The sequence below is a fragment of the Lepidochelys kempii genome, chromosome 14, assembly GCF_965140265.1.
Source record: "Lepidochelys kempii isolate rLepKem1 chromosome 14, rLepKem1.hap2, whole genome shotgun sequence".
NCBI classification, from domain to species: Eukaryota; Metazoa; Chordata; order Testudines; family Cheloniidae; genus Lepidochelys; species Lepidochelys kempii.
In genome coordinates this window covers 16,315,275-16,343,202 of record NC_133269.1, presented here as the reverse complement: position 1 = coordinate 16,343,202, position 27,928 = coordinate 16,315,275, and the positions used below count along the sequence as shown (strand labels likewise).

The window sequence follows — 27,928 nt, the reverse complement described above, 5'->3', positions numbered from 1 at the left end:
CCAGCTCATGCTTCATTGGGGGAGAATGAGCCATCGGGCTCTTTCCCCATTGGATGGCTGCTGTGTTTTGGATCGGGAGAGGTCCATCATTGGCCTCTGTCTTTCCAGGGGCGGGGTGAGGCTGTGGTCTTGTGCGAACTGAGCTGGAAAGCACGGCCGGCTTGTTGATTGGCTGTCACTCCTTTCTGTTTTTCTCTGGTTGAAAAAAAAAATGTTTGTAAAGCCAAGTTCATTCAGGAGCTTCATTGAAACCAACATGCTCAGCTGGAAAAGCAGGACTCGACTGAGCAAGAGCAGAAACAGCTCTGACTCATTTCCTTTGAAAGAACGAGTGATCCTGAGAACCAAATTTATCACAATAGAAAGCACATTTGCAACTTCCGATTCTTGCAGTTTATTTAATCCTGGGGGTTGAGGGTTGTTATTTATTTATTTTTGATTAGTTTTGAGACATGGCCAAACAACGGCAGCCAATTTCCGCCCTGGTAAAAAGCTGCAATGTCACAACTCTGCATTTCTGTAACACCTCAAACCTTCGTGCCCTTTGAGGGCATGGGAAGGATTTAGAATCAGCCCCTTGGATAGATGTGTGTGAGAATCCCACTTCCAGTGAAAAGTTAATTCTGCAGGGCCCTGTTATCCCACCAGTTGCATATGTGGAATTCCCACTGGCTTCTGCCTATAACTGCCAAGACAATCAGGCCCCAGGTCTCTATGGTGTCAAAGCTGGGCTGTGTTCCTGGCTCTGCTACAGGCTCACGGTGTGACCTTGAGCAAGTGACATTGCTGCTCTGTGCCTCAGTTTACCTATCTGCAAAATGCCTTTAATTATAGTTTCTCACAGACTTCAAGTTTTTGAAGCACGCAGACAATAAACTGTTGAGTGCCATAGAAATGTCTGTTAGTCTATAAGGTGCCACCAGACTCTTTGCCGCTTTTACAGAAGTGATGACAAACCAAATTCTGACAGAGGGTCTTAATGAGGCATAAATGAATGAAGATGCACACAGTCCACGTGGGACAGGTAAGTGTCATACTTGTTTTACAGATGTGGAACTGAGGTAGAGAGAGGTCAAGTAATGTGAGATCACACACAACGTATTTGGAGCGCTAATATTAGGGCTTAGGAATTCCTGACTTCCAGCACCTTGCTCAGTCCACTAGCCTCTATTGGCTCTCTTGCTGAATTTGTGTGAGGAGCCATTCATTTTTCCTGAATGAGTTTCCCACCGGGACCATCCTTAGGGGCAAGCGATCAGGGTAATCACCCTGCACAGCAACACCTGAGGGTGCACTCGGGTGTTCTCCTCACACACACTTTTTTTTTTTTTTTTGTTCAGCTGCTCAGGAAGCGACAGAAACATTTTCTGCCCTGGGTAGCAGAATGCCTAGGGTTGGTCCTGCTTGCCACAGTCAGGTGAAGATGACCTGCAGAGGCTTTGTACTTGCCAAGATCTGAATTTAGAGCTCTAATTGGTGTTTTTCCAAGAGCAGACAGTGTCAGGCACTTTCAACAGTGTATGAGAGCTGCTCACAGGGGCAAACGCTGCTTCCAACTGCATAGAGCATCCTGCAGGAGTGGATCCATCCAGGCATTTCTGCTGGGGCAGGAGTGGGATCCAGGTTGCTAGGAGCGTGTGGCTCATTGTGCACTGCCTGAAAGGTGGGATTTGGGGAAAGGGTAAGACAAGGGAGGTCTCAGGGCAGAGCTAGTAGTTCCATGACTGTGCAGCTCCATCATGCTTCCCATATTGGCAACGTAATCTGTGGCCAGCTCCATGGACCCAGGGGTGAGAATTCCTCCTATTCCAGCAGAAATCCCCAGCATGTAGCCCAATTACCCAGATTCTGTGATAGGCTTTGCTTCCGCCTATGCAGCATTAGGTGTTAGTGAGGTGATCGACTTTTGAAGAAGAAACAGACTCATCACCAGCTTCCCTCTTCTCATACTTTTAGGCCCCTGCACTCCACCAATTCTATTTCCCTCAAGGGCCCCTCTGTTTCCTTTCAGGCAAGCACTTCTGTACTTTCACTCTACACCGGCAACATCCTCCCTGCCATGTTATTGTCCTCCCCTTCAGATCCTGCCTTTAACCCCACCTTTTATTACATTCCTTCAAACACCCCCCCCCCCCAGAGGGAACAGCTAAAAAATGTAACCACCACAATGTAAGCCACCTTAGCACCCACCCAATCTTATTTTATGTACTCTCACCCTTCCCCATTCAAGGGTCCCAGGTTTGTCATTTGATATTAAAGCCTAACTTTGCAGATGCTGGTCCAGCTTTTCAGGTGGTATACATTGGTGTAAATCAATTACATCTGCTGAGAATCTGACCCAGAGTCTGTGTTACTGCTGTAAGCAATTAAATCAGTCACAGGAGTAAGCACTACACTTGGTAGTAAGTGTGTGGGCCTTACAGTCTGATCCAGTACCAGTGGGAGTCCTACTGACTTCAGTGGCAGCAAAACATGGGCTCGGCACCTGCCAGCTACTCTGCAAGGGCAGATCCCTGGACGTGTATGCAGACCCACTGAAGTCAATGATGCTCCATTCAGAAGCAGGGGATTGCCCAAGGGATTCTCATTGCAGGATTGGAGCCATAAACTTGTGAAGGCAGGGACCATTCCTCCCAGCTTCTCTGCGGAGCATCAAGCACACCTGTGGCGCTAACATAGGAAAGTTAAGTATAAGGAGGAACTGAATGTCAAATACACCATTAATCTAACAGGTAACTCCAGATGGAGTTGACATTTAAAACACTAACATTTTAATAAATTGTTGTTTACCTACAAAATGCCTTTCCCTGAATTTCCAGCCTCCCCCTGGCTGATTTTGCCAAGAACTTTGGCCCAGATTCTGAAAGGTTCTTAGGTGCCTGAGTGCCATTGAGTTCAATGGTTGTTGAGCACGTAAATGCCTTTGAGGATCTGGGCCTTTGTGTTTCTGAAAATAGCCAGGTACCTGCTTGCTGTTATTAATACAAGTGTCAAATCTGCCTGCTTCCAGGCCCAATACTTTCAGGGATGTCACAATCCAATTTGTGATATTATAGTTCCCTATCATGAAATCACGTCTCAGGAATGGTGAAGCCATTGAGCAGAAAGCTGAAATTTACAACTATCTTCCCCATCAGCAAGGACAGGCAAGGGAAATATGCAGAGAGGACAGGGGAGTTTAAAAGACACCGTCTGGGCTTACGTGTTTTGCTTCCCCCCACCCCCGTCAATGTTATAATACATTTGACTCAGTGTACTAACCAGTGAGAAATTTGAGACAGAAATCTCTTTCGTGATCCAGTCATTCTTGCCTTCACCTCACACACATTGATTGGTTGTTGTAGGGTTGTTCATCACAGAGTAGCCTGCCTGCTGCTATTTTTTTAAACTGCTTTGAAGCACATAACTAAACAGAGAAACAAGTGTTGTCCAAAGAACTGCCTGGACTGTGCAAACAGACACAGTGAAAATAATTGATTTAAGATGAAAAGAGCCTACAGAGACTGAGACACTATGGTTGATGGCAATTGTACTAATCATGAGGAGGACAATATAAATAGACAGCTATGTATGGATTTTACCATGATGTCATCTAGTGGGTAAATTCAATTGGAATATCAGCTCTTGTTCAGGCTGTGGGAGACTGTATTCTTTGGAGCAACATTTTGATCCAAATTATCCAGAACTGGCCTTGCCCTACTTTTGCTTTCTGTAATTCGGTAACCCCAGAAGTACGAAAACCCAAACCAAAGGAACTCGACTGACATTCAAAAAATTGTTTCTATACGATCTGGAGTTTCCTGCTTTGCTAACGTTTGCTGTGGTTCAAAATGTGACCATTTCTTCTACATTGTAAAGGTCAGATTCTCGTGAACAAATAGGCATGATTATTCTCTTTGTACAGTGATTCATCCCCTCCCGCGCCTCCTCTCCAAAATATAATGCCTTCTCCTATTCAGATCAGAAACATCCCTCATACTTTCAGTCCCTGAGGCTCTATCCTCCTGTCCAGCACATCACTCCCATTCATGTTGAAGGTGAAGAGAAAAAGCTCACATTCCAAATCAGTAAAGGCCAGCACCAAGCCTATATACCACTCAGGTCCCACTGAGATAACAGGCATTGGTGAGGTGTAGGACTTTGAGCTGGCCCATATTTTCCACTGAATGCATCTGATGAAGTGAGCTGTAGCTCACGAAAGCTTCTGCTCAAATAAATTTGTTAGTCTCTAAGATGCCACAAGTACTCCTTTTCTTTTTTCTCTGAAGAGGGATGATTGTAATGCAATGGATTGGTTACATTAGTCATCCAATCCGGGAAAAGAAACCAGACCATGTGGCTGATGTAACACAGCACAATTTATGGGTGTTCACACTGAATTGTTAGTGAAGAATTATTTGTTGAAGACGTGCGGAATAATTCAAAATAATGAACCAATCAGAGACTTGTCTAATGTGTTCAAACTCACCAAAAAAAGGCAGGGTGGGGAGAGGTAATGGTCAAACAATGGTTGCTTCAGTGTCCAGGTAGCTAAATGAGATGGGGCATAACTAGTTGACTGTTGGAAGAGATTGTACACGGATTCAGCAGCCATTCATCCAGTCAGGCTGCCTTTGATTAACAAAGCCGTGTGACATGGTAATAAACGTTTGATTAGCAGCTTACTATTTGTATTACAGTAGCACCTAGAGATCAGAGCTTTATTGTGCCAGGTGCTGTATGTAAACATAATAAGATATAGTCCCCGTCCTGAAGAGCTCACACCCTAAATATGGAAGACATACTAAGTGTGGGAGAAAGGAAGTATAACCCCATTTTAGAGACGGGGGTCTGAAGCACAGAGAGACTACATGATTTGCTCAAAGTCACACAGGAAGTTTGTAGCAGAGCCAGGAATTGAACCTAGACCTCCTGAGTTACTCTCTGGTGCCTTAGCAAGAGGACCAGCATTACCCTCTGTGATCAGTCAGTCCCTCCCCCCGAGGGCGACAAGCTGTAGACAAAACTAGATTTTATTCCTCTCCCAAAAACCACACTTTGTTTTCCAAAACCTTCTGGCAAATTGTGGATTGCAGCCTGCTTTCCCCTGATGACAGTTAGAAAGCAAGGCAAGGAAGGGTGCTGAGAATTATCGGGCCAGATTCTGACCTCAGTCACACCAATGGGAATCCAGAATAACCACACTGCAGTCAGAGGGTTCTAGATTTCCCCCAATGTGACTGAGATTAGAATCTGGCCCTTGATGTCTAGGCTCCCCCATGCTGCAAGGTGATCGTCATGGATAGTCCCCTGCTCCTATGCAAAAATCCCACAGACGTGTTTGCATGCCTATGTGGAGCTGCTTGCGGGATTAGGGCCTTGGTATGGTAGCCCACAAACAAGTGGGGTCATAACAATGTTTAGTCCTGGACTAGTCTGTAACAAACTCCATCGTCATCTGTTTCCATGGAGGTAAAAGAATCACTTGCAATAGCCCAATGGGCAATTAAGAAGTAAGTTTATTACGCTGACACCATCAGGAACCCAGCTGCCTCTGGGCTCGGTTTCCTAGCAATCCCATGAGCTCACTGGGGTGCAACAAACCCTCAGTATGGCCAGGTCTACACTAAAAAGTTAGGTCGTTCCAGCTACGTCGTGCAGGGGTGTGAAAAATCCACAGCCCTGAGCATTATGTCATGCTGAACTGATCTCCAGCAAAGACAGTGCTCAGTCCAGGGAAGAATTCTGCCATCAACCTAGCTACTGCCTCTCTGGGAGGTGGATTAATTACAGTGATGGGAGAACCCTCCCGTTGCTGTAGTGAGTGTCTACTCTGAAGCAGCTGCAGCTGTGCCCCTGTAGCAGCTTAAGTGTAGACAGAGCTTAAGTGACTCCCTTATTAGCCAGAAGAGCCATCAGTTAAGCCCTGTAGCAACAGCAGCCCAGTGGCTGCTCAATGTGTTCCATGCCTGCAGCTGTGCCAGACCTGCTCCCCGTCCAGCCTGCTCCAACCCATGCCTGCTCCAGCCCTAGGCCTTGTCTCCCTCTGAACTCCTGACTCCGACCATTGGCTTGCCGCCCAACCATGCCTTCGCTTCTGCACTCTGCTCCGATCGCACGGCCTACATCTCAGTACGTCACAGACACATTTCACAACCTTCCTTCCACATACCTTATTGGGCTAGTAAAACAAAGACAAGAAGTTATTACTGGTTATATCAATTCCCCCAAGTAACCCAAAATGTTGTGCCGAAAGCATTGTGGTGATCTAGAAGGTTTGAGGCATATGACTCTGCCACGCTGGGATATATATAGAATAAGTTATTCTTTTCTCCTAGTAATTATCATTGGCCAGATTCTCCACTCACTCACACCAGTGTAAATCAGGAGTAACTGTACTGCAGTCAATGACTTTATACTGGTGCCAAACTGGTGTAAGTGGGAGAAGAACTAGTTCTCTTGTCTTTATATTGTTAACACTAGCTTGTATATTGTCCAAAAATGTTATTAAAACAAGGATGTTTAAAATAAGTATCTCAAGGCAATGGGAGGCATTTCTGGTCAGGTTGTACATCAATAAGTATATTGATTTCTATCTGCCTAGCTAAGGTTTTGGTTGCTGTCTTAGCCTTCCTGGGAAAAAAACTCTCTCTCAAAGCCATACATATCTGTAGCAGTTCCATCCAGCTGGCCCGTCTCTGGGGCAGATTTATTTGAGTTTCTAAATAATGTAAGGAGGTGTGATCCATTCAAACTATAGAATGCCTTTCTTAAAGGCATTTTGGCTTCTTTACATACATTACGATCGTCAATCATTCCTTTTCAGAAGTAGCATAAATTTGTTCAGCCAGTGTAAACTGTCCAAACTCTGAAACCAATGGTTGGACTTGACTCAAGCCAGCTCTCTCTGCCTTAGCAGAATCATCTGTCATAACTATATAAGGCAAATGTGGGGAATCACAAAGAAAGGCTTATTTTGGTCTACAGCAAGTCTTTGCTTTTTACTCACCGTCAAAAATGTGCATTTATCTTTCATTAGAGATGGACCCAAGACATGAAGTTCCAGATCTGGACCAGAACTTTCCTCAAGTTCAGTGGTGTTCAGACCTTGGAGGTTCCAGTTCAAGGTCCTTTATGGAGATCAGATTAATCCATGCAGTCTGGATCTGAATTTTCTCAAAGTTTGAAGAGATTGTGTGGTGTACTGAGGATCGCGTTGAAAATGCAAACTATCACTTTAAGAGTGAGGGGAGGGAGGAGGGAAGAGTTCCTGGTCCTGTTTGCAGGCTAGATGGCTCTGTAGGGAAGCATGTGACCTAGAAGGTGCAGCGGTCAGTCTGCACTGCAGATAGCCAGCCTAGAGGAAGGTGGGGTGAGTTGTGCCTCCCTGTTTTAGGGAGCAGCTTGCTTTGTCTGTCTCTTTGGTTTTGGTTCTCGTGTGTTATTGTTCTGAATTCTAAGAAATAATGCAGTGTTACATTGCGACCTTCCAGCAAGAGTATTTTGTTTTCATCTACCTTCTCTGTGTGTATGCCATGAACATTACAGTTTGTGTCTGGGGTTCTGGTTCAGGTGCATTGCTGCTTTTAAACACTTTGAGTAAGACAAAGGCAATTTAGGCAAAATCTTGCAACATATTTCCTGTAGTAACTTGGAAGTGGAAGAAAAGTTCTTACACCTACAACACAAGTTAAATGTGGCCAGTTCAAGGCGGATGTGACTTTCCATTGGCTCCTAGATAGATACACCGCTACTGGACACAATAAACCTTAGGAACAGTACTGGATCTCCTGCTTGCTGAAAATCCAATTTGCTGTACTGACTGGTTTGTAGAAGGATATACAAAGCTGCCTTTAACTGTTGTTTATGAGCTGCCAATTTCTTACCTGTAAACTGACTTTAAATGCTGTTTATGATCTGCCTGTGTTTTACTTGCAAACCAACAGGTCATCTAGGTAGACAATAAATATCTGAGGACCTCTTGAAATACCCCATTCCCTACATTAATAAAAGCAGCCAGTGTAGTAGTCTGTCCAAAATGAAACACATTCATATAACCCAGTGGTTTTCAAACCGGCTCTGCACTCCCATTAGCTGGGAGCAACTCCGCTGTGTCACGGGCATCAACAATTTTCTTCAACTGGGTCGCCAGAAAAAAAGTTTGAAACCCACGGATTTAATCCAGATTTATATCGAAAAGCTGTTTTCAACCCATTCCCGCTTTTGACTGCGAGTGCAGCATGCAACAGCTTTTGAAAATATTTTAGCCCCATGCAGCCAAACAATTCACCTATCAGTTATTGGAGCAGGGGATACTTGTCTTTAACAGCTCTGTAGTTCACACACGTTCAGAATGGCCCAATCTCTTCATTAATAGCAGACAAGACTAGTGTAGCAAAAGGGTGACCTTTTTCTAATGAGGCCACTTAACTGGCTTTGTAACTCATCTTATTCAGCAACATTTTTGTTAATAGTGTTTTGGTAGTGCCTAGAGGCCTCAGCTGAGATTGGGATCTCATTGTGCCAGGCGCTGTACAAACATGGAGTAAGAGACAACCCCTGCCCTAAAGAGCTTATAGGAGGAGAAGAAGGAGAGGAGAAGAAACAGAGCAGATGTGACTTGCCCAAGGTCACAGTGCACTAGTTGAATTAGGACTCGCCCTCTTGACTCCTAAACCAGTATGCTACCTGCTAGACTAAACTGACCAATAGGGTGAGTTTTGATGCTGGTTCCAGTTCAGCAGCAATGCCTATCAGTCTGCAAAACACATCTGTGTTCAACAGAATCTCACCGAACTGATGTTTTGAGCCAGGGGTGAAAGTAATACGAAACACTTACTGGTATGGGGGCCCAGCTCTGGGCCCTCGGAAGGGGCAGGGCCTTGGGTGGAAAGGGCGGGGCTCAGGGTCAGCCTCCCCCAGCTAGCCCATCTGCACTGCCTGTCCTGCACCGCCTGGGGCCTCCGGTGGCGATTTAAAAGGGCCAGGAGCTCTGGCTGCTGTCGTGGTAGCAGTGGTGGCCGGGAGCCCTGGGCCACTTTAAATCGCCGGCCCCGGGGCAGCTGCCGTTGGCAGCCTGAGGGGGGCAAAAGGGGCAACGATGTTAAAGCACTGCTGCGGCAATGCTTTAAGGAGGGTCCTTTGCTGCAGCAGCGCTGTAAGGAGGGTCCCCACTGGCAGGGCCGCTGCCGGGGGCGGCAAAAGGGGCAGCGATGGCTGCGTACAGGCCGGTCCCGGCTTCTTACCAGTACGCCGTATCGGCCTGTACCGGCCCACTTTCACCTCTGTTTTGAGCCCACATTGAGTTCCCTGTGACATGCAGCAGACCCTGCAATAGGACTGGGGAGCTGTTCCTAGGTTTTTTTCCTTGCATAGGCAAAACGATGTCTGGGTTGTTGGATGAGGGCACAAGTTGTTGGTGTAACTAGTCTTGGGTGCGCACCTGGACAGCGTTATACAGCTAGCCTGTTTTGCCTTTACATTGTGTTAGCCAGGACTGACGAAGTGCTCCAGCATGGGCCCAATCTTTCTTCCGTTAAAGCAGTGGTAGAAGACCCAGTGGTTTCACTGGATTCAACATCAGACTCCATACATCCTAGGGTTCGCTAGAAAAAGATTCCCCAGCTCCACTACACTGCTTAGTCTGTATGGGGGATGCTTTTGCATGCCACAATAGGCTCATTAATCAATTTTGCTTGTTTACTTGCATTCACCCTTTCCATTGTTAGATGAGAGAGGCCAGCAAAATCATCAGACATTAAGTGTTTTGTAGCTCCACTGTCCAAAAGAATCTGAGCTTCTCAGTCAGATTATTGATCCGATTATTGATCCCTTAAAATCTCAAATCTTCAGTGGCATGAGCAATATTACCGAGGTGAAAAGTGAATAAAGTTTCCATGGGTAATTTTGATGGAGTGCATAGACTCTAACCTTGGCCTGAGCAGGAAGGGATAGATTAACAAATTGTCCTGAATCCAGGACATTTATTAAGACAACCATGCAACACCTGCCACAGTGGTGGACAGAGGACCTTCCAGTGGTAATCAATAAGCAGCGGAAGGGCTGGTAATTAAAAGGTAGAGGCAAGTGTAACTATGGGCAGTTTCAGGCAGAGAGAAAACTGGAACTCCACTCGGTGGGAAGGATGCGGGTAGACTAATCCCAGTCTATGAACTCTTTGTAGGCATAGTGGGTGTTCCACGTATCACGGGCTGGGTAATAACTTGAAAGGGCTCCATGCTTATCAAACTAAACTGGCTCTTTATTACAAGAACTATTTACAGCTGTGCTGTAACAACTTCAGTGAATGTTCTAGCCACGTGAAGGGAGACAGACTTGGTGTGCCTCCTGCAATTGGTGCCCCACGGTCCATGCAGGTTGCTACGGTGGGTAAGGAAGGGACCATTCAGGGATCTCTGGCTGTTCGCTGTTTAGCACAAGGCCTCTATGTTTATTTGACTGTTGGCTGCTTGGTGAAAAACCTAGAGGAGACTAGAGTGGCCTCTTACTGTTCCTCAAACCTCCCCTCCCCCCTGTGTCTTCACTCGTTAGGCCCGGGCGGTAGTTGTGTGATATGTGGCTCCCTCCAATGCCTGAATCTGGAGTGAGAGTCTCGGTTTCCCTTCTTCCAGTGGGAGGTGAGATGTAGTTATGTGTAAAGCCTTAGAAATGTGCGTGAACGGCTTCCATTCTGTGAGAAGAGAGAGGGAGCCGGTGAAGGGACTTAGGTAGGCAGTCCGGGAAGCCGATGAAGTGAGCTGCTCACTATTCAGTTGATTGAAGGGGAGAGGTGGGAAGCTGGGGGTGGGGGGAATGTTTAGAAAGAGGGCGGTTCTGTTGGTGCAGGTTAAAGAGAACCACGGTTCTCGCAGAGGGACTGGAGAGGATGGGGCAGGTTTTAGAAGTGTTATCAGGCAGAATTTGGCAAGATCCTGGATCCAGAGAAAGAAAGAAAGGGAGGAGTCAAAGATAAGCCTGAGTCTGAGTCATGAGAAAGGGACTGGAGTTGTCCCTGGTGAAAGGGGAGAGTGTAGAATAGGAAAAATGAGACAATCCACTTAATCCAGGGCTCGTTTAAGGCTGTGGTGTGACATTCACAAGTAGGTACGTTGAAGAGACTGGAAGAGCTGGGGTGGGGAGAGAGATCCAACAGTCACGGACACTGAGGTGATGAGAGAGACCATGGGAGGTCATGAGGAGAGAGGTGGAGAAGGAGAGGTCTAAGGACAGATCTGTGGGGAAACATCAGCACAGAAGGGGATGGGCAGAGGAGCAAGAGGACTTGCTGAAAGAGCAGTCAAGGTGGTAGGAGGAGGCCCAGGAAAGGACAGAGTCAAAGAAACCCAATGGCAATTTCAATCAGCGCAAGATAAAAAGGAAGGTCATGGAACAAACAGTAGATAGGGATGAAAAAGAGCTACTGACCTAGATAGCTAAGCCCGTCCCCCTTGTGAGAGCAGCACACAGGCTCCTGACAGAGGACATGTCAAATGTGCCACTGATAGAGTGCAAGATCTTAGCCAAAAGGCCATCTGGAAAGCTTTATCTCCTACAGGAGAGAGCTTGGGTCAGAGACAATGAAGGGAAGGGTGCTCTGGGATAAACTGTCCGCGAAGGTAGCGTATGCCAGTCACCACTGAAGCGTTAGAGAGGGAACTGACAGTGCATTAGATGTATGGACACAAGGCCAAATTCTCATCATCTTACTCCCTGGAGTAGGCCTATTGACCTCAGTGGAGGCAGCAGGGTCTACTAGACTTGGGAGATCTGAACTTTTCCCCAGCTTAGGCAAGTGACTTTGTCTCTCTGTGCCTGGGTTTCCCCATCAGTAAAATGACGGTAATGATATTTACCTGCCTGTGTAACGTGCTTAGTTATTTTCATGCAAAAATCACAAAGTATTAATCCATGTGGAAGAATCGCTTCATTGTCCAGCACTTCTCTCAAGCATCAGAATCCCTTACATTTAATTTTAGTATTGTTTACATTTAAGGGCCTGATTCTCTGCTGGCTAGTCATTGATGCAATGGGGGAATTTTGTGTGGGTGAGGAGTGCAGGACTGGGTGGGTCCTAGCAGAACATTCTGCATTGCCCCTTGAAACTCCTTCCTTAGAGATCGCTAAATGATACCAGCCAAACAGTCATTCAAAAGAGTATTTTATTGTGCAGCTGAGGGTGCTGTCATGCCATTAATAGAACTCGCTGCTCACTCCAGTGAGGGGTTCCACTTGATACTGATGGCACGATCCAGGCCAGCGTTTCCCTACAGCCTTCATCTGTGACTCCTGGCAGGCCAGATGCTGTGCTGTTTTGCCCTCCTGTGTGTCCACTTCATGAGGCCGGAGCGGCAGCTGTATGATTATTAAGCTGGGTGATGTCAGCAACTAATACTTTGCACTTACTGCTGCTTCCCTGCAGTGAGTACAGCTGAGTGAGGGTCAGATCAGATTTTAAAGCAGGAACTCCAGGCAAGAAGGATGCAGTAGAGAGTACAGATATGCTAGCAGGATTACAGTTCTTGGCGATCGCCCCCTTTAATGAATACTCTGGCTTCCTAAGCTACTAGATGAATAGGCTTAGTGCTTCAGCCCTCGGGTCTTGCACAACAGATGCAGAGTCAGTCTAAACACTGCCTGTCTCTCTTCCATTGCCCCCGCCTCTCCAAGCTGGAGACATTGAGCCTTGTATGTTGGCCCAGCTATATCTGCCTTGACTTTGTTTTGGCTGTCAGTGTTTTGCCTGACGAGATACAGTATTTAAATTCTGCAAGCAATGCTTCGAAAGGAAAAAAAAAAGACCTAGACTCAGATCCTCCCGTAGCAATATTCTTGAACAACATTCCTCCACTACGGCACTGCACCATAAAATACTACACTGCAGTACGACACCGTAAAACTTCAACACTGGGCATAATGACTGGTGTTTTATGGCTCTTTGTGGGTGTAACTTTGAATTATTGTCTGCTGTAAAATCCTGCAGTCTGTTTAATGGGATTCATTCTAATGAAATGTGCTGGCTCTTTCTCCCCCATGTTTCTCCCGTGCCCATGTTTATACTTCCCTGGGGTTTTCTCTATGCAGAAGTGAATATGGAGATGGATCCTGAGCACTGAAATTCAGACCCACCTCTGGCATTTGCACCTGCCAAAGCTGAAAGCTGTGCAGATCCAGCGTGCTTAGTTCACCCCAGCCATGAAATTTGGATCCAGGTTTGAATTCTGACCCTCTTCCCCAAAATTCAGGTAGGTTTGGATACGGAGTTTTGGATCAGACCATCTCTAGCTGCATGGGCCTGATCCCACAAGCCTCTCTTAGCCTTGCTCCTGCACCTTGCTCTGCACAGCTGGACTTCATTGACTTCAGTGGGGCTTGAAAGGCAGGGATCTGACTATGCAGAACAAACTGTGTCGAACTCCCATTGAGTTCACTAGTGGTTTGCAGAATTGGGCCCTATATAGAGTATGTAACTTCTGCTGTGTTTTCCATCCCCAGCCACAGACTGTATTTCTAGACTAAATGATGTTTACAAAGACTGAGGAATAAAAGCAAAGTCCCGGTTAGACAGTGGAGTTTGTTGTGCGTCTCTGGCTCCATAACACACTGTCAGTTTAGCCTCACAAAATGTCAGGGGCTGCAGACAGCAGACTACTAGCAACCTTAAAAGTTTCAGAGTAACAGCCGTGTTAGTCTGTATTCGCAAAAAGAAAAGGAGGACTTGTGGCACCTTAGAGACTAACCAATTTATCTGAGCATAAGCTTTCGTGAGCTACAGCTCACTTCATCGGACGCATACTGTGGAAAGTGTAGAAGATCTTTTTATATACACACAAAGCATGAAAAAACACCTCCCCCCACCCCACTCTCCTGCTGGTAATAGCTTATCTAAAGTGATCACTCTCCTTACAATGTGTATGATAATTATATAGCAGGAGAGTGGGGTGGGGGGAGGTGTTTTTTCATGCTTTGTGTGTATATAAAAAGATCTTCTACACTTTCCACAGTATGCATCTGATGAAGTGAGCTGTAGCTCACGAAAGCTTATGCTCAAATAAATTGGTTAACCTTAAAGGTGTGGTACACAGAAAAGAAAACCGTCAGTTATCAATTCGTACGCTTCCATTTCTTTTAGTGATGATGTCAATTGCCAATGTTACATTGTCTGTCAATCTTAGTTTTGCTTTTATTCCCTAAAATCTATGAAGTTTTATTCTGGAAAAAACAGATGCAAAATGTGTCTTAAGTTTAACATTTGCCTTTAACCTGTAATTTGCTCAAACCTACCCTTGGCTGCCAGGTTATAGTTGCTTGGTGAGGGCTCAGCATCAAGACTAGAGCTGGATGAATGGCTGCAAAAGAATTCAAACATGCATGTGAAATCTGACTTGTGATTTGATCCATCCATGCTGTCTCCTTTTCTGCAGACTTTCACAGGACAGTCTTCTGTTTGCACTAATATTTAAGGATGAGCTTTTTTGTGTGCAGATATGGGTATTTGTTCCAGAAATACTTGCCAACCATTTTCTATATAAATGCAATTACTTGGCGTGTCAAGAGAATAAATGTGATACAAAGACCAATTATAGTGTTCAGCCACCAAAAACACTGAACACCATGTAACTGAATGTATCCTCAGCAACCTTCATACCATCCTCCATCTCTTATCGTTTTTGTAAAGGGATCAAAAGAGAGGATAGCTAGCCCATGAAATAATAATATTGGAGCTCCACAGATATGAAAAGAAGGAGGCATAGGTTTGCTGGAAAGTGAAATACAAGCCTTCAGTCCTGCTGTAAGGTCTGGGTGGGCAGATTTCCCCACTGACATAATTGGGACTCCATGCAAGTGCAGGGGGTCTGCTCCTCCAGACCTTCTGCAGGATTAGGGCCTAAGGCTCTGTTTGGCACACAGATGTAAGAAAGTGTGTCAACATGGGGGAAAAGGAGTGGGTGGAATGGAGAAATTGTTGCTTGTAAAATGAACATGCAAGCTGCAGGGATAAATAAAGTGAACTAAAATAATATAGGTTTCAGAGTAGCAGCCATGTTAGTCTGTATTCACAAAAAGAACAGGAGTACTTGTGGCACCTTAGAGACTAACAAATTTATTTGAGCATGAGCTTTCGTGAGCTACAGATCTCTTCGTCGGATGCATTCAGAGTGCTCAAAAGGCCAGTCCTGCAATCTGCATGGGAGCAAAATTCTTGTGGCAGTGTCTGATCTGCATGAACTGCAGTGCCAGGCATTGAATCAGTGTTGTCAGCTCTTGGATGTGATTGCTAGTCTCATTTTTTGGGGGTGCTTTTCTTAAAGCTCCGGCTCCTGGAGTCATGTGAATATGTGAGACTCTCAGCTTCCATTAAAAAAAAAAAGAAAAGAAAAAGGTATGTTTCTAACCTCCAGAGCTTCAGAAAAAAAGCTTGAAAATGAGACCTGAGTGTACCCCAAAGGTTCAAAAACCAAAAGGCGAGTAAAAGGAACCCAAAGTTATTGTCTTTGTAAAATCTCATTATTTTTGAGGGCCTGAGTCATGATTTTCCAGTTGGCAATGCTGCATGTATTCTTTATAGAGAATCAAAAGCAATTGTTTGACATGAAACACATCCAGCATTTAATATGTTTAGAGTTTTGGGTGTTTGCACTAATTTCCTGATCCTTCAGAGAAACAGGAAGTTCTAAATGAAAGAAATGTGGAACCTATGGAGCAGAGAAAAGCCATTAGAAGTTTCATTCATTACCGAATACACATCTTAGCGCAAAGTGGTCATTTATCTGATTTCATACATGCCTCTCTGATTTAGTATTTGTAGCAATTGTGATATCAACTTAAAGTAAATTCATGTGATCCTCCATTAACTTGCATTGCAGGATTGATTAATTTCTAGCATTTTTAAAGAAGTTTCTGTTCTCCAACATTTATATATGAAAATAGGTCAGAACAATGATATTTTAAAAATGGCATCATATTCCCATGGAACCTTGTTCTGGAGCAGATACTCAAGTAGTTTGGAGAAAAGTGTGTTTGTATGTATGGGAACTCCAGGAAGCATTAAGAGGGTGTCTGAGGATAAATAATAATAATTTCACATTTATATAATATCTTTCCTCTCAGCTGCTATATGGGGAGTACCAATGATATGCAGCCACTTCTGAGGTGGAGCCTGACAACCACTTCACAGTACAACGCAAACAAGGAGGTAGGTGGGGAAATGAGGTAAAACATCTACACTTAAAAAAAGAGCCACTGGTTTACCATGTCTGTACAGAACAGACGGTGCCTCTGGGGGGGGATCTATGAAGGGACTTTGGCATTGCAACACTAAGCGTCATGATGCCTAACTTTTAGGTGCGGTCCCCAAAGCTTAGTTAGGTGTCCAGGCTCCTTATACAATGAATGGGGAGAGAGGCGCCTTAGAATGGGACCCACAAAAGCCAGGACGCTAGGCGAAGAGCCACCTAAGTGCCCCATGGGAGATGCCCACGAGAGCGGTATGTTCTAAGCCTTGCCCCGCTCTTGGAAACAGGCGCCTAAATCCAGGCTGCAGGGAGATGCCTATCCCTGCTTGGCCACCTGGAGTCAGACAGCTTAGGTGGGAGACCCCTGTTCAAATCCTTTCTCCCCCTCTGCCATGGATGAACGCTTTAACCACTGGACTGGAAGTTATACCGTGGGTGGCAGCAGCTTCTCTTCTGGCAGGATTTTGAATGGGCTCCGATCCCATAGGCGGCCCCTGAGCACGCCGACCGGATTGGACCCAGTGTGCGATTTAGGCGTTTGTCTTCCCCCGGGTTTTGAATTGCTCTGGGATTAGGTGGAGACAGGTGTCTGGATGCTAGAGAGAGGCAGTGCACTGGCCCCCAGGCAGAAATGCAGGGTACTGAGGAGCTGAGCGCGTGCAGCCGCCTACAGGGTTTGGTGGGAGTTCAGTGGCCAAAGCTGGGGCGTAGGCCCCTAAAGCCCAGACTTAAGGGCTGACGTACCTTTGTGGCTCTGGGCCTGGGTTTTCAAGTATAATCAGCAAGGTACTGGGACCCTGATCCTGCACTGAGCTCTGCGGGTGAATCCCCAGTGCAGTCCATGGGCGGGGAACAACTGGCTGGGCTGGGGCCCAACTTTTTCCTGCGAAAAAAAGACACATTTGGCCCATTTAAAGGGAGTTCCAAGACCAGTCTAGCCTCAGTGGAAAGAGCCCCCTGTCTAGTGAGCTCCCAGCCAGGCTAGGGAAGTTGCTGTAAGCAACTGGGGTGCCCCTTTGGTGCCACTAAGGGACTCCCTCCGGGGAGTGGGGGAGGAGTTGTTGAAGGGGCAGGAGGTCAGACCGGGTTAACAGACTTGCCGAGCGAATCCTTCCCGCCCCTTGCGCAGAGGGTAGGGTGACCCGACAGCAAGTGTGAAAAATCGGGACGGGGGTGGGGGGCAATAGGCGCCTATATAAGACAAAGCCCCAAATATCGGGACTGTCCCTATACATTTGGGACATCTGGTCACCCAGCAGAGGGAGGGGAGCGAGCAGGGGCCGCAGCCCCAGCCTGGGGAATACCGGAGCGGGAGGCGCCCCGCCCCGCCGCTTCTCCATGCACAGAAGGTACCTCCGGCAGGTGGCTTCTGGGTCCAGCTCGAGGCTGCAGGGCCTGGCTCTGAGCAGCAGGGGCTGCTCCTCCCTCCCCGGGCTGGGGCTGCCGCTGGCCCCGGGGCACCCGTGCCGCGCTGCCCCGCGAGCCCAGACCCTGCCCCAGCTGGGGCGCCGCTGCTGCCGCAGCCGGGTGAGCTCGTGCAGCTGCCTGCAGGCGGCTCCGGCCCGGCCCGGCCCGGCCGGTGACAGCTGCCGGCTCCCCGCCTCCATTGGCTGGCGAGCCGCCCTAACGTCAAGGCGGCGCCCAGCCCCTGTGCAGCGGCTCGGCGCGGCTGCCGGCGCAGGGGGAGAGGATGCTGCTGCGGGCAGGGGCTGCCTCCCGGCCCTCCAGCGGCGGCGGCGGCGGCGGCATCCTCAGCCCTGGCGATGCAGGCACCACCCCCCGCCCCTGGTGAGCCGCAGTGCTCCAGGAGGGGCCCCCGCTAGCCCCAGCCCAGCCCGTGCGTTCCGCTCCGGCGAGGAAGGGATGGGAGGGAGGGCAGCTGCTCCTGTCCCCTGCTCAGCAGCAGCAGGAGAGTCAAGGCGGCAGCCGCCCCACTGAAGGAGCAGGGGGCACAGCCAGTGCGGTTGACTGAGGGCACTGTGAGGCTGCCCTCCTCCTCCCCCGCTTGCATTGCCGGCTCTTGCATTCCCCCCCCCCCAGCCCAGCAGCACCTCCCAGCCCCTGGATCCCCTCTGCAAGGCGCAGCCATGGGGGCGCTGACCAGCAGGCAGAACGCCGGGGTGGAAGAGGTGGACATCCCTTCTAATTCCGTCTACAGATATCCTCCGAAATCCGGTAAGGCTTAAAGAGCGGGGAGGTATGGGAAGCAGTGTGACTGACCTGTGCACGCTCAGGAGGTAACTCCAACCTCAACTAGTGTCGCAATCATTTCACCCTGTGTGGCGAGGGAAAAGGGCTGGTCCGGTCCTTTTGCGGGGTGGGAGGCGATGCAGTAGTTTCTGAAGTTGATCGGTTTTCGTGGAGTTTGTTTCAGGAAGAATGAGCTTCCAGGCAAAGGTTCTCAAAGGTCTGGACTGCCCTAAATCCTCTTTTCCCTTGCTTGCCTGCTGATACTCTGTAAGGCTGCAATATTTTTACATGGGGCCTGAATTATATTGGTGACATTCATGGCACTGTGCTCAGTGGTAAAGAAATGACTTTCTATTCTATTTGTTTTATTAATTGTATCTAATGTGGCTACAGCTATAGGGCTAAATCCAGAGACTTAACTGAGTTTTGCTCAGTCCTTGGTCTGACAAAATTCCCTTTGAAGTCCCTAGTAAAAACTGAATTGGGACCACAGCATCCCACAATGAATTGCTACATACCCATCTTTGTGTGTGCATGGATGGAATACACATTAACCGTAAGTGCGGTGTCTTATGTCTGTTCACACAGGTTGGAATGTTTGGCTCGTGTGTTACTTGCATTTAGAAAAATGAAATGGATAAACGCTGGGTGGGGGGTTATAAAATTCTGGCCTGTTACACAAAGCTGTGTCATCAGCCGTTCTTGCTAGCATTATGCATTATTTGTGTGGCACGGAAAAGAACGGGTTACGAATATTCAATGGCGAGGAAAGAACTTTGGGTTCTGACAAGAACTTCAATAAGTACAGGTTCAATTCCAGTCTGCCAGCTTAATGATTCTCTTTTAAATAGCAGATTGCATTGATACATTGCCATTACAAGGTGCAAACAATTGTCTGGCTTTAAAAACTTAGCTGTATCATGTTCCACTTCATTTTTCTTTTGTGTTTTGAAGAATAATTCCCAGGGTGACAATATAACTCAAAGCACTGGGGGCTTGTGCTTTTACAGATACTCACCAGGGCTGCATGTTATTTTTAAAACCATTGTTTAAACTCCTGTCGGGTTCCCTGTTGATCAATCTGGGACCAACCCTTCCCCTGAGGATTTCATGAGTGTGGTTTGCAATTCTCCTAGCTGCTGAACCTGTGCTTCTGACATGATCATGCAGGCAGGATGCCTGGTCTAGCGCAGTGCTTCTCAAGCTATCTGATGTGGGGGACTGGCAATTTTTTTTTCCAAGATGCGAGCAGACTGGCAGCCGATGGCTTGCGGACTGGCACCGATCCGCGGACCACCCCTTTGAGTAGCACTGCTCTAGATGAAACCACACAGTACTGAGAGTCAGCAGTTTGGGAATCTGCTCTTGGCTCTTCCTCATGGAAGAGCGAGTGACCTTGAGGAAAGACTGACCTCCTTTCCCCCCTGTATAATGGGAATGCCAATGTCTATCTTATGAGAGGGTTAATTCAGTAATAAATACGAAGAGTTTTGTGATCCTTGGATGGAAGGTGATATGGATGTGCAAAGTGTTACATTAGGGGGTGCATATTTTGAAGATGTCTTGATCCACTATGCATTTGTACTTGGTTTGCAAAACGAGCCTTGAGGCACTGAATATTATTAATAGGTTAAGGTAAAAGTTAAGGGTCTTCAGTGCTATAAGAAACTACTAGCTAATTACTATCAAGGACCTTTTTAGAAAGAATTACCGCTAACATAAACTGTGTTTCCGTACTGAAAATATGTGCTTGCCTTTGTAATAGCGAGCACAGCTGGAACTGGTCTGCTGAAACATCTGTCTGGTTATTGACCTTTAACAACCTCTTTTTGACCTTTAACAACCTCTTTTCCACCAGTCATGCTACAAGGTGTATTCTGGTGGGGTCATAATTTTAAACCGGTGATTCCTGCTGCTTTTAATCTCCTCTTGATGCACACGCAGGAGTTGCATGTTTTTACAGCAAGGGAAGTTATGCGGAGTCCCTGAGTACTGCAGTAGATGCTGTGAGGTTGGTGTGTGCTGGGACTGCTGGAGATGATTCTCTTTCCACTTTCCCATGAGTCGTTTTAAATGCTGTCATTTTTGTTGCATCCTTTTATTTTGCCTTACTTAACTGTAACTAAGCTTTGCATCGTGAACTGATGGACAATCTTTGGGGGGGCGGGAAACGAGTGACATTTATAGTAGGTATCTCAAGTTCAGAAGGAAACCCGTGAAGAGGAGGAATGATAGCTTTGTAGTTAAGGTATTGGATGAGTACTTGAGAGATGTGGATTTAACTCCTGGTGCTGCCACAGACTCCATGTGTGACCTTGGGAAAGTCATTTAATCTCTCTGCCTCAGATCCCCATCAGGAATGGTGGAAGCTTCCTAAAAGTGGGGAGGGGGCACCGGTGCCCAAACCATGACTCTGCCCCCCATATCGCCCCTTCCTCCGAGGCCCCGCCCCGGGGAATCTATTCCTGGCTCTGTCATCCCAGGCAAGTCACTTAACCTTTCTGAGCCTCAGTTTCCCTACCTGTGAAATGAGGGTGATAATACTTCCCCCACTTACTTCACCAGGATTTGAGAGGCATAATTCATCAATGTCTGTAAGCTGCTTTGCAGTCCTCAGATGGAAGATGCTGAGGAAGGGCAATGGGTTAGTTTAGTAGTACCATGATTTGATGTACTCAAAATGTCAAGGACTGAATAGACTGGAGGCTGCGGTGTTGGGGTATATGTCTTTATCCTGCTCCTGTATAAAGTGACCTCTGCATGAATGAGAAGGACTTTCTCATCTTCAGCTCGGTTGCTTGGGGACAGAGTTTTCTTGGCTGTGTCAAATCTGGTACTGGAGCACTCTGTTACGAGGCCAAGTGCAGCGTGGTGCATTAGGGCAGATCCCAGCACTGTCTGGGTTCCCCCATGTGATTTTTTTTTTTTCTTTTTAGTGTGTTTCGGGTCCAGAGTTGTGAGGCTGCACCGGGAACTGAAGTAGTAATTCACTAAGTTGGTTGTTTATCGGAAGTTGTGTTGGGAGCAAATACAACCATCCAAACCTAAGATGACCGGGGACTAGTGACCAAGAGAGATTACAGTTGTTTTGCTTGTGGTCTTAAGTGGGATTTTCTTTCAGTTTTGCAGGACAGCTGAGTTAGAACAGTTCTGGGCGAGATGCTTGCGGTGCTGATTTCTACAAGTGTCATGCATCGCATGTGTGAAGTGTAAACAGTCTCTGAAATGCAAACGTTGGGAATGTAAATCGAGAGCTGGGTGTATAATTACACGTAACCTTCTCCGGAGGTGGGGGAACATGATAGCTGTAGCAAAGTGGGAGTGGTGGGGCTCAGAACGTAGGCATGGTCCTTGGTTCCCTGCTTCAGAGGTGCGGCGGTTTTGCAGCTCCCATTGTTTTCTCATAGATTTGGGGGTTCCGGGCCTAACTGATCAGCCTGTAGCATGGGGCTTGTCAGGTGCCCTTTCCCTCACTGCGTAAGTGTCTTATTCTACCCAGCCAGAGCTGTTTCTCTGTTGAAAGTCTGAGACGCTGCTTTGGCCAAAGTCATGGTTCTGCTGACTCGGGCACTTTACTCATGCGTGCAAGTTGTCAGACACATGCAGCCATATTAATGAAATCTGGCCATGTCCTCTTGCTTCTCATTAAGCTGGGTCGGGGTGGTTATGTGAAGAATTGAAATGCACTATTATTCATTGTGTGGGAAAAAGGTGACTCCCTTTCTCTGCTCCCTAGTTACATCTAGTTTCCTTTCTACTGGCTGAAAGGTGCAAGTAACTCAGCTTGCGCCCCAGGTTTAAGGGTGAAATTTACTTCAACTCACTACTCGAGCTCTACGGTGGGTGAAGCGTGCAGGAGGCTCGGGGCGGGGCGATGCACCAGCGCTAGATTGCGGTTCTGTAGCTCCTTCCCCGTGCTCTGTGGGCTGGAAGGGTGGCTGTAGCTACTCTTCCATCACTCCCGTGAGATGTTTAGAGTCGCTGGACAGGTATAACTGTGGACACTGCGCCTGGTTCTTCTCATTCCCCTCTGCCCCATAGACAAACAGGGGGAGCACCTCCAAAGCATCCGTTCATAAGTCTCCTGTGTAGCAGCTCCTTAGGGGATGTAGTGATGTGGAAGCCAATTTGAAGATTGTATGTGCTGGGATAAGTGTACCCAGACCCCCAGTTTACCCAACTGGAAACAAGAGGCAGATGTTTAACAGTGAGAGTAACTAACTGTTGGAACAGATCACCAAGGGTTGTGGCAAATGCCCCAATCACCTGGAGTCTTTAAATCAAGTCTGGATGTCTTTCTAATGGCTGTGTAGTTCAGCCTCAGGTCGTTGGACTATTAGGGTATGTCTACACTGCACTGAAAGATCCTTGGCTGGCTCAAGTCAGCTGACGCGGTGTCGATGTACTCCTGAGGCAGGAATCGCTGGGTGAGACTCTCTGGTCTGCGTTATGTAGGAGCTCAGACTAGATGATCCTAATGAACCCTTCTGGCCTTAAAATCTGTGAAAGCTGTGAAATCGCAGCAGTGCAGCGATCCGAGTCCCCATTGGGTCTGATAATTGGGTGCTCACTGTCACACTAGGCCTTCTCCATAATGGAATCTGCCTCAGAAACTATTTGTCAAGGAGGCTTGTTTATCTTTACAAGCTGATTTCCCCCACCCAGTGTCCAGCCTACTATGGTATACAGAGGTGGTTTTATTGAAATGCACAGACTGAATCTTAGGTGCTCTGAGCGTACGGGTGGCTCTGCCATGACGAGCAGTGAGGGATCTAATCAACTGGTGACGTGCAAACAAAATACTGGGGTTTGATCCCACGGTTAAGGTGCTGAGTCATGCTGGCGCGCTGTTGGAATTGAGCAGTCCATCCAGGTGACAGTCAAAAGAAGAGGAAGGGTCGTGGGATGATCCAGGGGATTAGGTTAGGAGCTGGGATGCCTGTGCTCGACATCTCCCTTTGCCAGTGCCCTTCTGTGTGGCCTTGGCCAAGTCACGTACCCCTGCTGTGCCTTTGCTTTGCCTCCCACCCACCGGCTAGAGGGGAGATTTCGGGGCAGTAACTGTCTCCCCTGCATTGGCACAGCACCATGGGGCCCTATACTTGGTTGTAGTCCTTAGGTGCTACTGGAATACAAATAATACGAACAAGCTCCGCTGTTTGTATCAGAGGCCGCTGCAGGGACTCAAGGACTCCACAGTTTTTGGCTTATGGCTGCCTATTTTTCGTTTGTTTAAAAAAAGACAGTCCAGACAGTGGTCTCCTGTTCCAGCTTTGTCCTCCCTGTGCTTTTTCTTGAGGTCTTCTCTCTGGCTTATTGCACTGATCTAAATGAGCCAGAACACAATGGGGTACGGGGGTGGCTTGGAACCACTTCCCACAGTAGGAAATGCAGATGTGCATCAGGCCCGAGGCAGCTCTTGAGAAAGAGATGATGCTTCCAAAATCCTCTGCATCCACTGCACCTTACAGTGGAGTGCATCAGGTGCGCTTCTGGTTTCTGCCCAGACAAAAGGTGGGGTGGATCCTAGTGTCTGAACTCCTCCCCCTCCCCCTTTTCCTTGCATGCCTGCACAGGGTTGGGCATGATCTTGCCCTAAGTTTGCAGTTAAAACACTGCTGACGTTCTTCTCTACAGGAAAAACAGCAGTCATCGGCACAGGTTGATTACAAACAATTTATGCAGGTGTGTTGGGGGAGGGAGGGGTTTGCAGGTGGCTGCTGGGGGTTTCCTGCTACATTTATTCTTGCTGGGAAATTTCACAGGGACTGAGATTTTGCAAACCGAATCGTTAACACAGGTGTGGAGAGCAGGTGGCTAGAAGCAGAGGCTTCACTGTACGTTTAGAGAAGAATCCCTTATGTGTGTTATTAGTAACATCTTAGATGATCCAATCAGCATGAAAAAAAGTAATTGACATATCCCCATTTATGCTGTTTGCTCCACTTAGATCAGGTTGGACAGTGGCAGTAGCCTGGTCAGTTTCATCTCTCTCTCTTTTTTTTTTTAATCAGTTTCCCTTTAGGGCTGTAATGCACTAGCCCAACCCAGTTGTGTTTGGAGTCCCAATATGATTATTTATGCGTCACCAACAGTGTGCTAAGTGCTTCAAGACAAAGTATGAATCTGCCCCCCCCCCCAACACATCCACCCATTTTCATTGTTCTTTTAATTTCAAACCCCTTTGTAAAAATTGTCACCCTCTCATCCGCCCTGTAACACTGCCCTGTGGTGCACCTTTCAACTGTAAAGTGGTTTCAGCCCTTTGTTCCTAAGGGATGGGATGTAACTAATGTGTAATCCTGAGTATGAAGTGTAATGAATGGTGTGTATTGCAAGAAATGTGGTATAGCAGATTTGGAGCTGAAATTAAATGCAAAGCTGCAGTCTCAGATGATTGTCAGCTATAGATTCTAGAAAACCTGCAAAACTGGCTTCAATTGCTTTATGTGCATAGGGCTTCTCAAGATGTACAATGCCCATCAGCCCACTTGATGAGGGAGCTGTCTGTGTAGGGTGTCAATTGACTCCTGTTTAAACTGCAATGTTTTCTATAGAGCCGGACGGGGCATTATCTTTCTCCACCCACCCCCTCCTCCCGAGCAAATTCTTCATGATCAGCAAAATGGAAACAGACCCACAGCGATTGGACACTTGCAAGAGAGCTTTATTTATGCACCTAAGTTGATTAGCCCAGCTGCCATTAGCGCATTTGCCTTGCATCACACTGTGATGTGCGGTAACTGGGAAAAGCTGTCTGCTGCTTGCCAGCTTCCTAGCCTTGCGCTTGTCAGTACTCCATGGCGGAGTTCTTTGTCTCTGAGTATACAGTATTGCAGGGGGAACCCTAATTAGATCTTTTCCTGGAACAGGACAAACCCAAGATTCCTTCTCTAGAGCAATTCACCTGCTGGGTATTCGGCACACACACAAAAAAAGGAGCCCAGTAGCATCCTTAGGATCAAATATGCATTGTGTACATCTTGACAGGTTTCAGAGTAGCAGCCGTGTTAGGCTGTATTCGCAAAAAGAAAAGGAGTACTTGTGGCACCTTAGAGACGAACAAATTTATTTGAGCATAAGCTTTTGTGAGCATCCGATGAAGTGAGCTGTAGCTCACGAAAGCTTATGCTCAAATAAATTTGTTCGTCTCTAAGGTGCCACACATCCTCCTTTCCTTTTTGTGTACATCTGTGACTTCTCTTACATGAATATGTTGGCAGGGGGGATGCTGATACACGAGGCTTGTCTGAATGTACAGGTGACATCATGATGCCTTGTTCAAACTTCTGTCGCTTTTTTAAAATAGTGCAGTTCGCTTATACTGTATTCTTTATTTGTTCCTTGAGGTCTCAGAAGTTTTAAATCTCATTAGAGCCTGGCTCTCCCTCAACCATTTAACCGTCCTTGACAGGCTTTTAATCCTCTTGAGGCAGGTGTCAGTTAAAGAATTATAATTAACCAATAATAGGAAGCTTGTTGCTTGACAGAGGGGAGTTCAAACCCCTCCTCCCCTCCCTTCCCAGCAGTGCCCAGGCAGTTAAAGTGTTTCGCTCAAGGGTTGATCTCTGGGAGAATGTTCAAAGCAAGTTCTTCACCGGAGGTGGGGCAGGGTAGCCTGGTTTGCAAGTTTTCCTGCACCTGGGGTCAGCGTAGAATAATCTCTAGTCTTGTTGCTCATGGCCTAGGTGCATGCCTGTGTGAGTGACTTCAGGGAGGAAGGGAAGCAAAGTATTAAGACTGCAAACCATAAACTGGCGATGAAGGCAGCAGCATGATGGAAACAGTCAGTGTTTCGGGAGTCCGGTGTCATAGTTGACATGGAACTGCAGCATATAACAAACTAACCTCTGATCCTGCTGGAGCCATTCACTTTGCGCTCACTGCAGGCTGATCGGGAGCCCTTCTACACAGAGACAGCAAACTCCATGCAACAATGGATCTGTTAAAAGAAAAGGAGTGCTTGTGGCACCTTAGAGACTAACCAATTTATCTGAGCATCAGCTTTCGTGAGCTACAGCTCACTCTTCCCCCTTTTGCACCTAATTGGGAGGAGAGCATTGGACCAGCACAGCCCATTTGATTACTCCTTCTCCTCTTTCATGTGGATGAGACAAAACCATCAACTTACCACTTCTGTCTTTAATCTCCTCTGCCATGACTGATGGCCGTTCTGCTGGGCATATGGAAAATTTATAAGGCTTTATAAGCAGAGTTTTGATATTGAAAAGAGGGCTCAAGCATAGCTAGGGGCCAAGACATCTTGCTGTTATCCAGGTAACTTGGAGAAAAATCCAAAGGCACGCATTGATCCAGAGCTTTAGTTGCTTGTGTCCACATGATTTCATGGTAGCTGGCGTGGAAGATAGACATTTTCCCTCCAGTAAGGAGTTGTTTCTAGATCTTTTTCCCTGATAACAGAAAACAAACAAGTCTTGGAAATGCTTTTATTTATTTATTTTTCCCTTTAATGCTTTTTCTTATTCCATTTGCCAACTTACTTTCCATATCCTGACTTCTTGTGTGCCAAAGTGATCCTGTATTAGTGATGGTAAAAGGAGGGATATTTTCACTCAATTTTGAGCATAATGAAATCTGTCATATACCCCCCACTACCACAGCATATGGTGTAGTTATCCTCACCACACCCATGTGGGGTAGGTCAACGCTGTTATCTGCATTTTATAGTTGGGAAATCGAGGCACGGAGAGACTAAGTGCACAAAGTCACACAGGAAGTCTGTGACAGAGATGGGACTTGAACCTGGGTCTCCTGAGTCCCAGGCTAGCACCAAAATCACTAGGCAACTCTTCCCCTCAACCCCTTCTCTTACATACCCCTTAAACCTATGAGCTGGGGGCAGGAGGCTAGCAAACCCCAAGGTTCAGCTGACTGAGTGGTGTTGCTATTTATTGGTATTGCAGTAGCACCTAGACGCCACAGCTGAGACCAGGGCCTTGTTGTGTTAGGTGCTGTACAAGTCCACAGTAAGGGACAGTCCTTGCCCAGTAGCGCTTACAGTCTAACTAGATAAGAGAGACAAAAGGTGTGTAACCGCTCCGCCAGGTGGTGTCAGCAGCAACAAGGGCCTGGTTCGCTATTTAGGGGTTCCTCTTCAGATTACAAAACAAAAGCCGCTCAAGCCCGCACCCAGAAACCTGAGAAAATGAAACACCTTCCTTGGGCACCCTTAATAGGCAACATTTCCCCTCTCGCAAGCACTGAGTCTGCATCTAAAAGGAAGGCGGTGTTTATGAAGGGAAGAGGGAATGCAGCGTGAATGTGAGAAGAAGCAGCCCCAATGGCTCACCAGGGGGTGAGTGATACCACATACCATATCCCCATTTCACAGATGAGGAACTGAGGCCCAGGGAGATCATTTGGTTTGCACCAGGTCACGCAGGGCATCTGGTGGATCTGGAAACACCCCAGAGCTGCTGAGTACCAGCGGCCACAAGACAACCCTTTATCTCAACAGATGGGGTTCGTTCGGACTAATGCGAAAGGTGGAGGGGTTGGGCCAGCCA

The 27,928-nt window shown here is 47.1% G+C and overlaps 1 protein-coding gene and 1 long non-coding RNA gene across 6 annotated transcripts in view; one reads left to right on the top strand and one right to left on the bottom strand.

Annotated features, from left to right (window-relative positions):
- Nucleotides 1–15,110: 15,110 nt before the first annotated feature.
- Nucleotides 15,111–18,514, bottom strand: LOC140897680 (uncharacterized). The gene is made up of 3 exons (XR_012154784.1): nucleotides 18,432–18,514; nucleotides 16,956–17,094; nucleotides 15,111–15,327 (listed from the first exon to the last, which is right to left on the bottom strand). It is a non-coding gene; the product is annotated as an uncharacterized lncRNA (long non-coding RNA).
- RNF157 (ring finger protein 157) overlaps nucleotides 17,865–27,928 on the top strand; it is a 79,390-nt gene continuing 69,326 nt past the window's right edge. For all 5 annotated transcript variants that reach the window (XR_012154781.1, XR_012154782.1, XR_012154783.1 and 2 more), the window contains exon 1: nucleotides 17,865–18,386. Coding sequence is in view for 2 of the 5 variants with exons in the window: in XM_073310595.1 (XP_073166696.1) it covers nucleotides 18,299–18,386 (88 nt within the window). In the remaining 3 variants the exon portion in view is untranslated. The remainder of the gene's footprint in view (nucleotides 18,387–27,928) is intronic.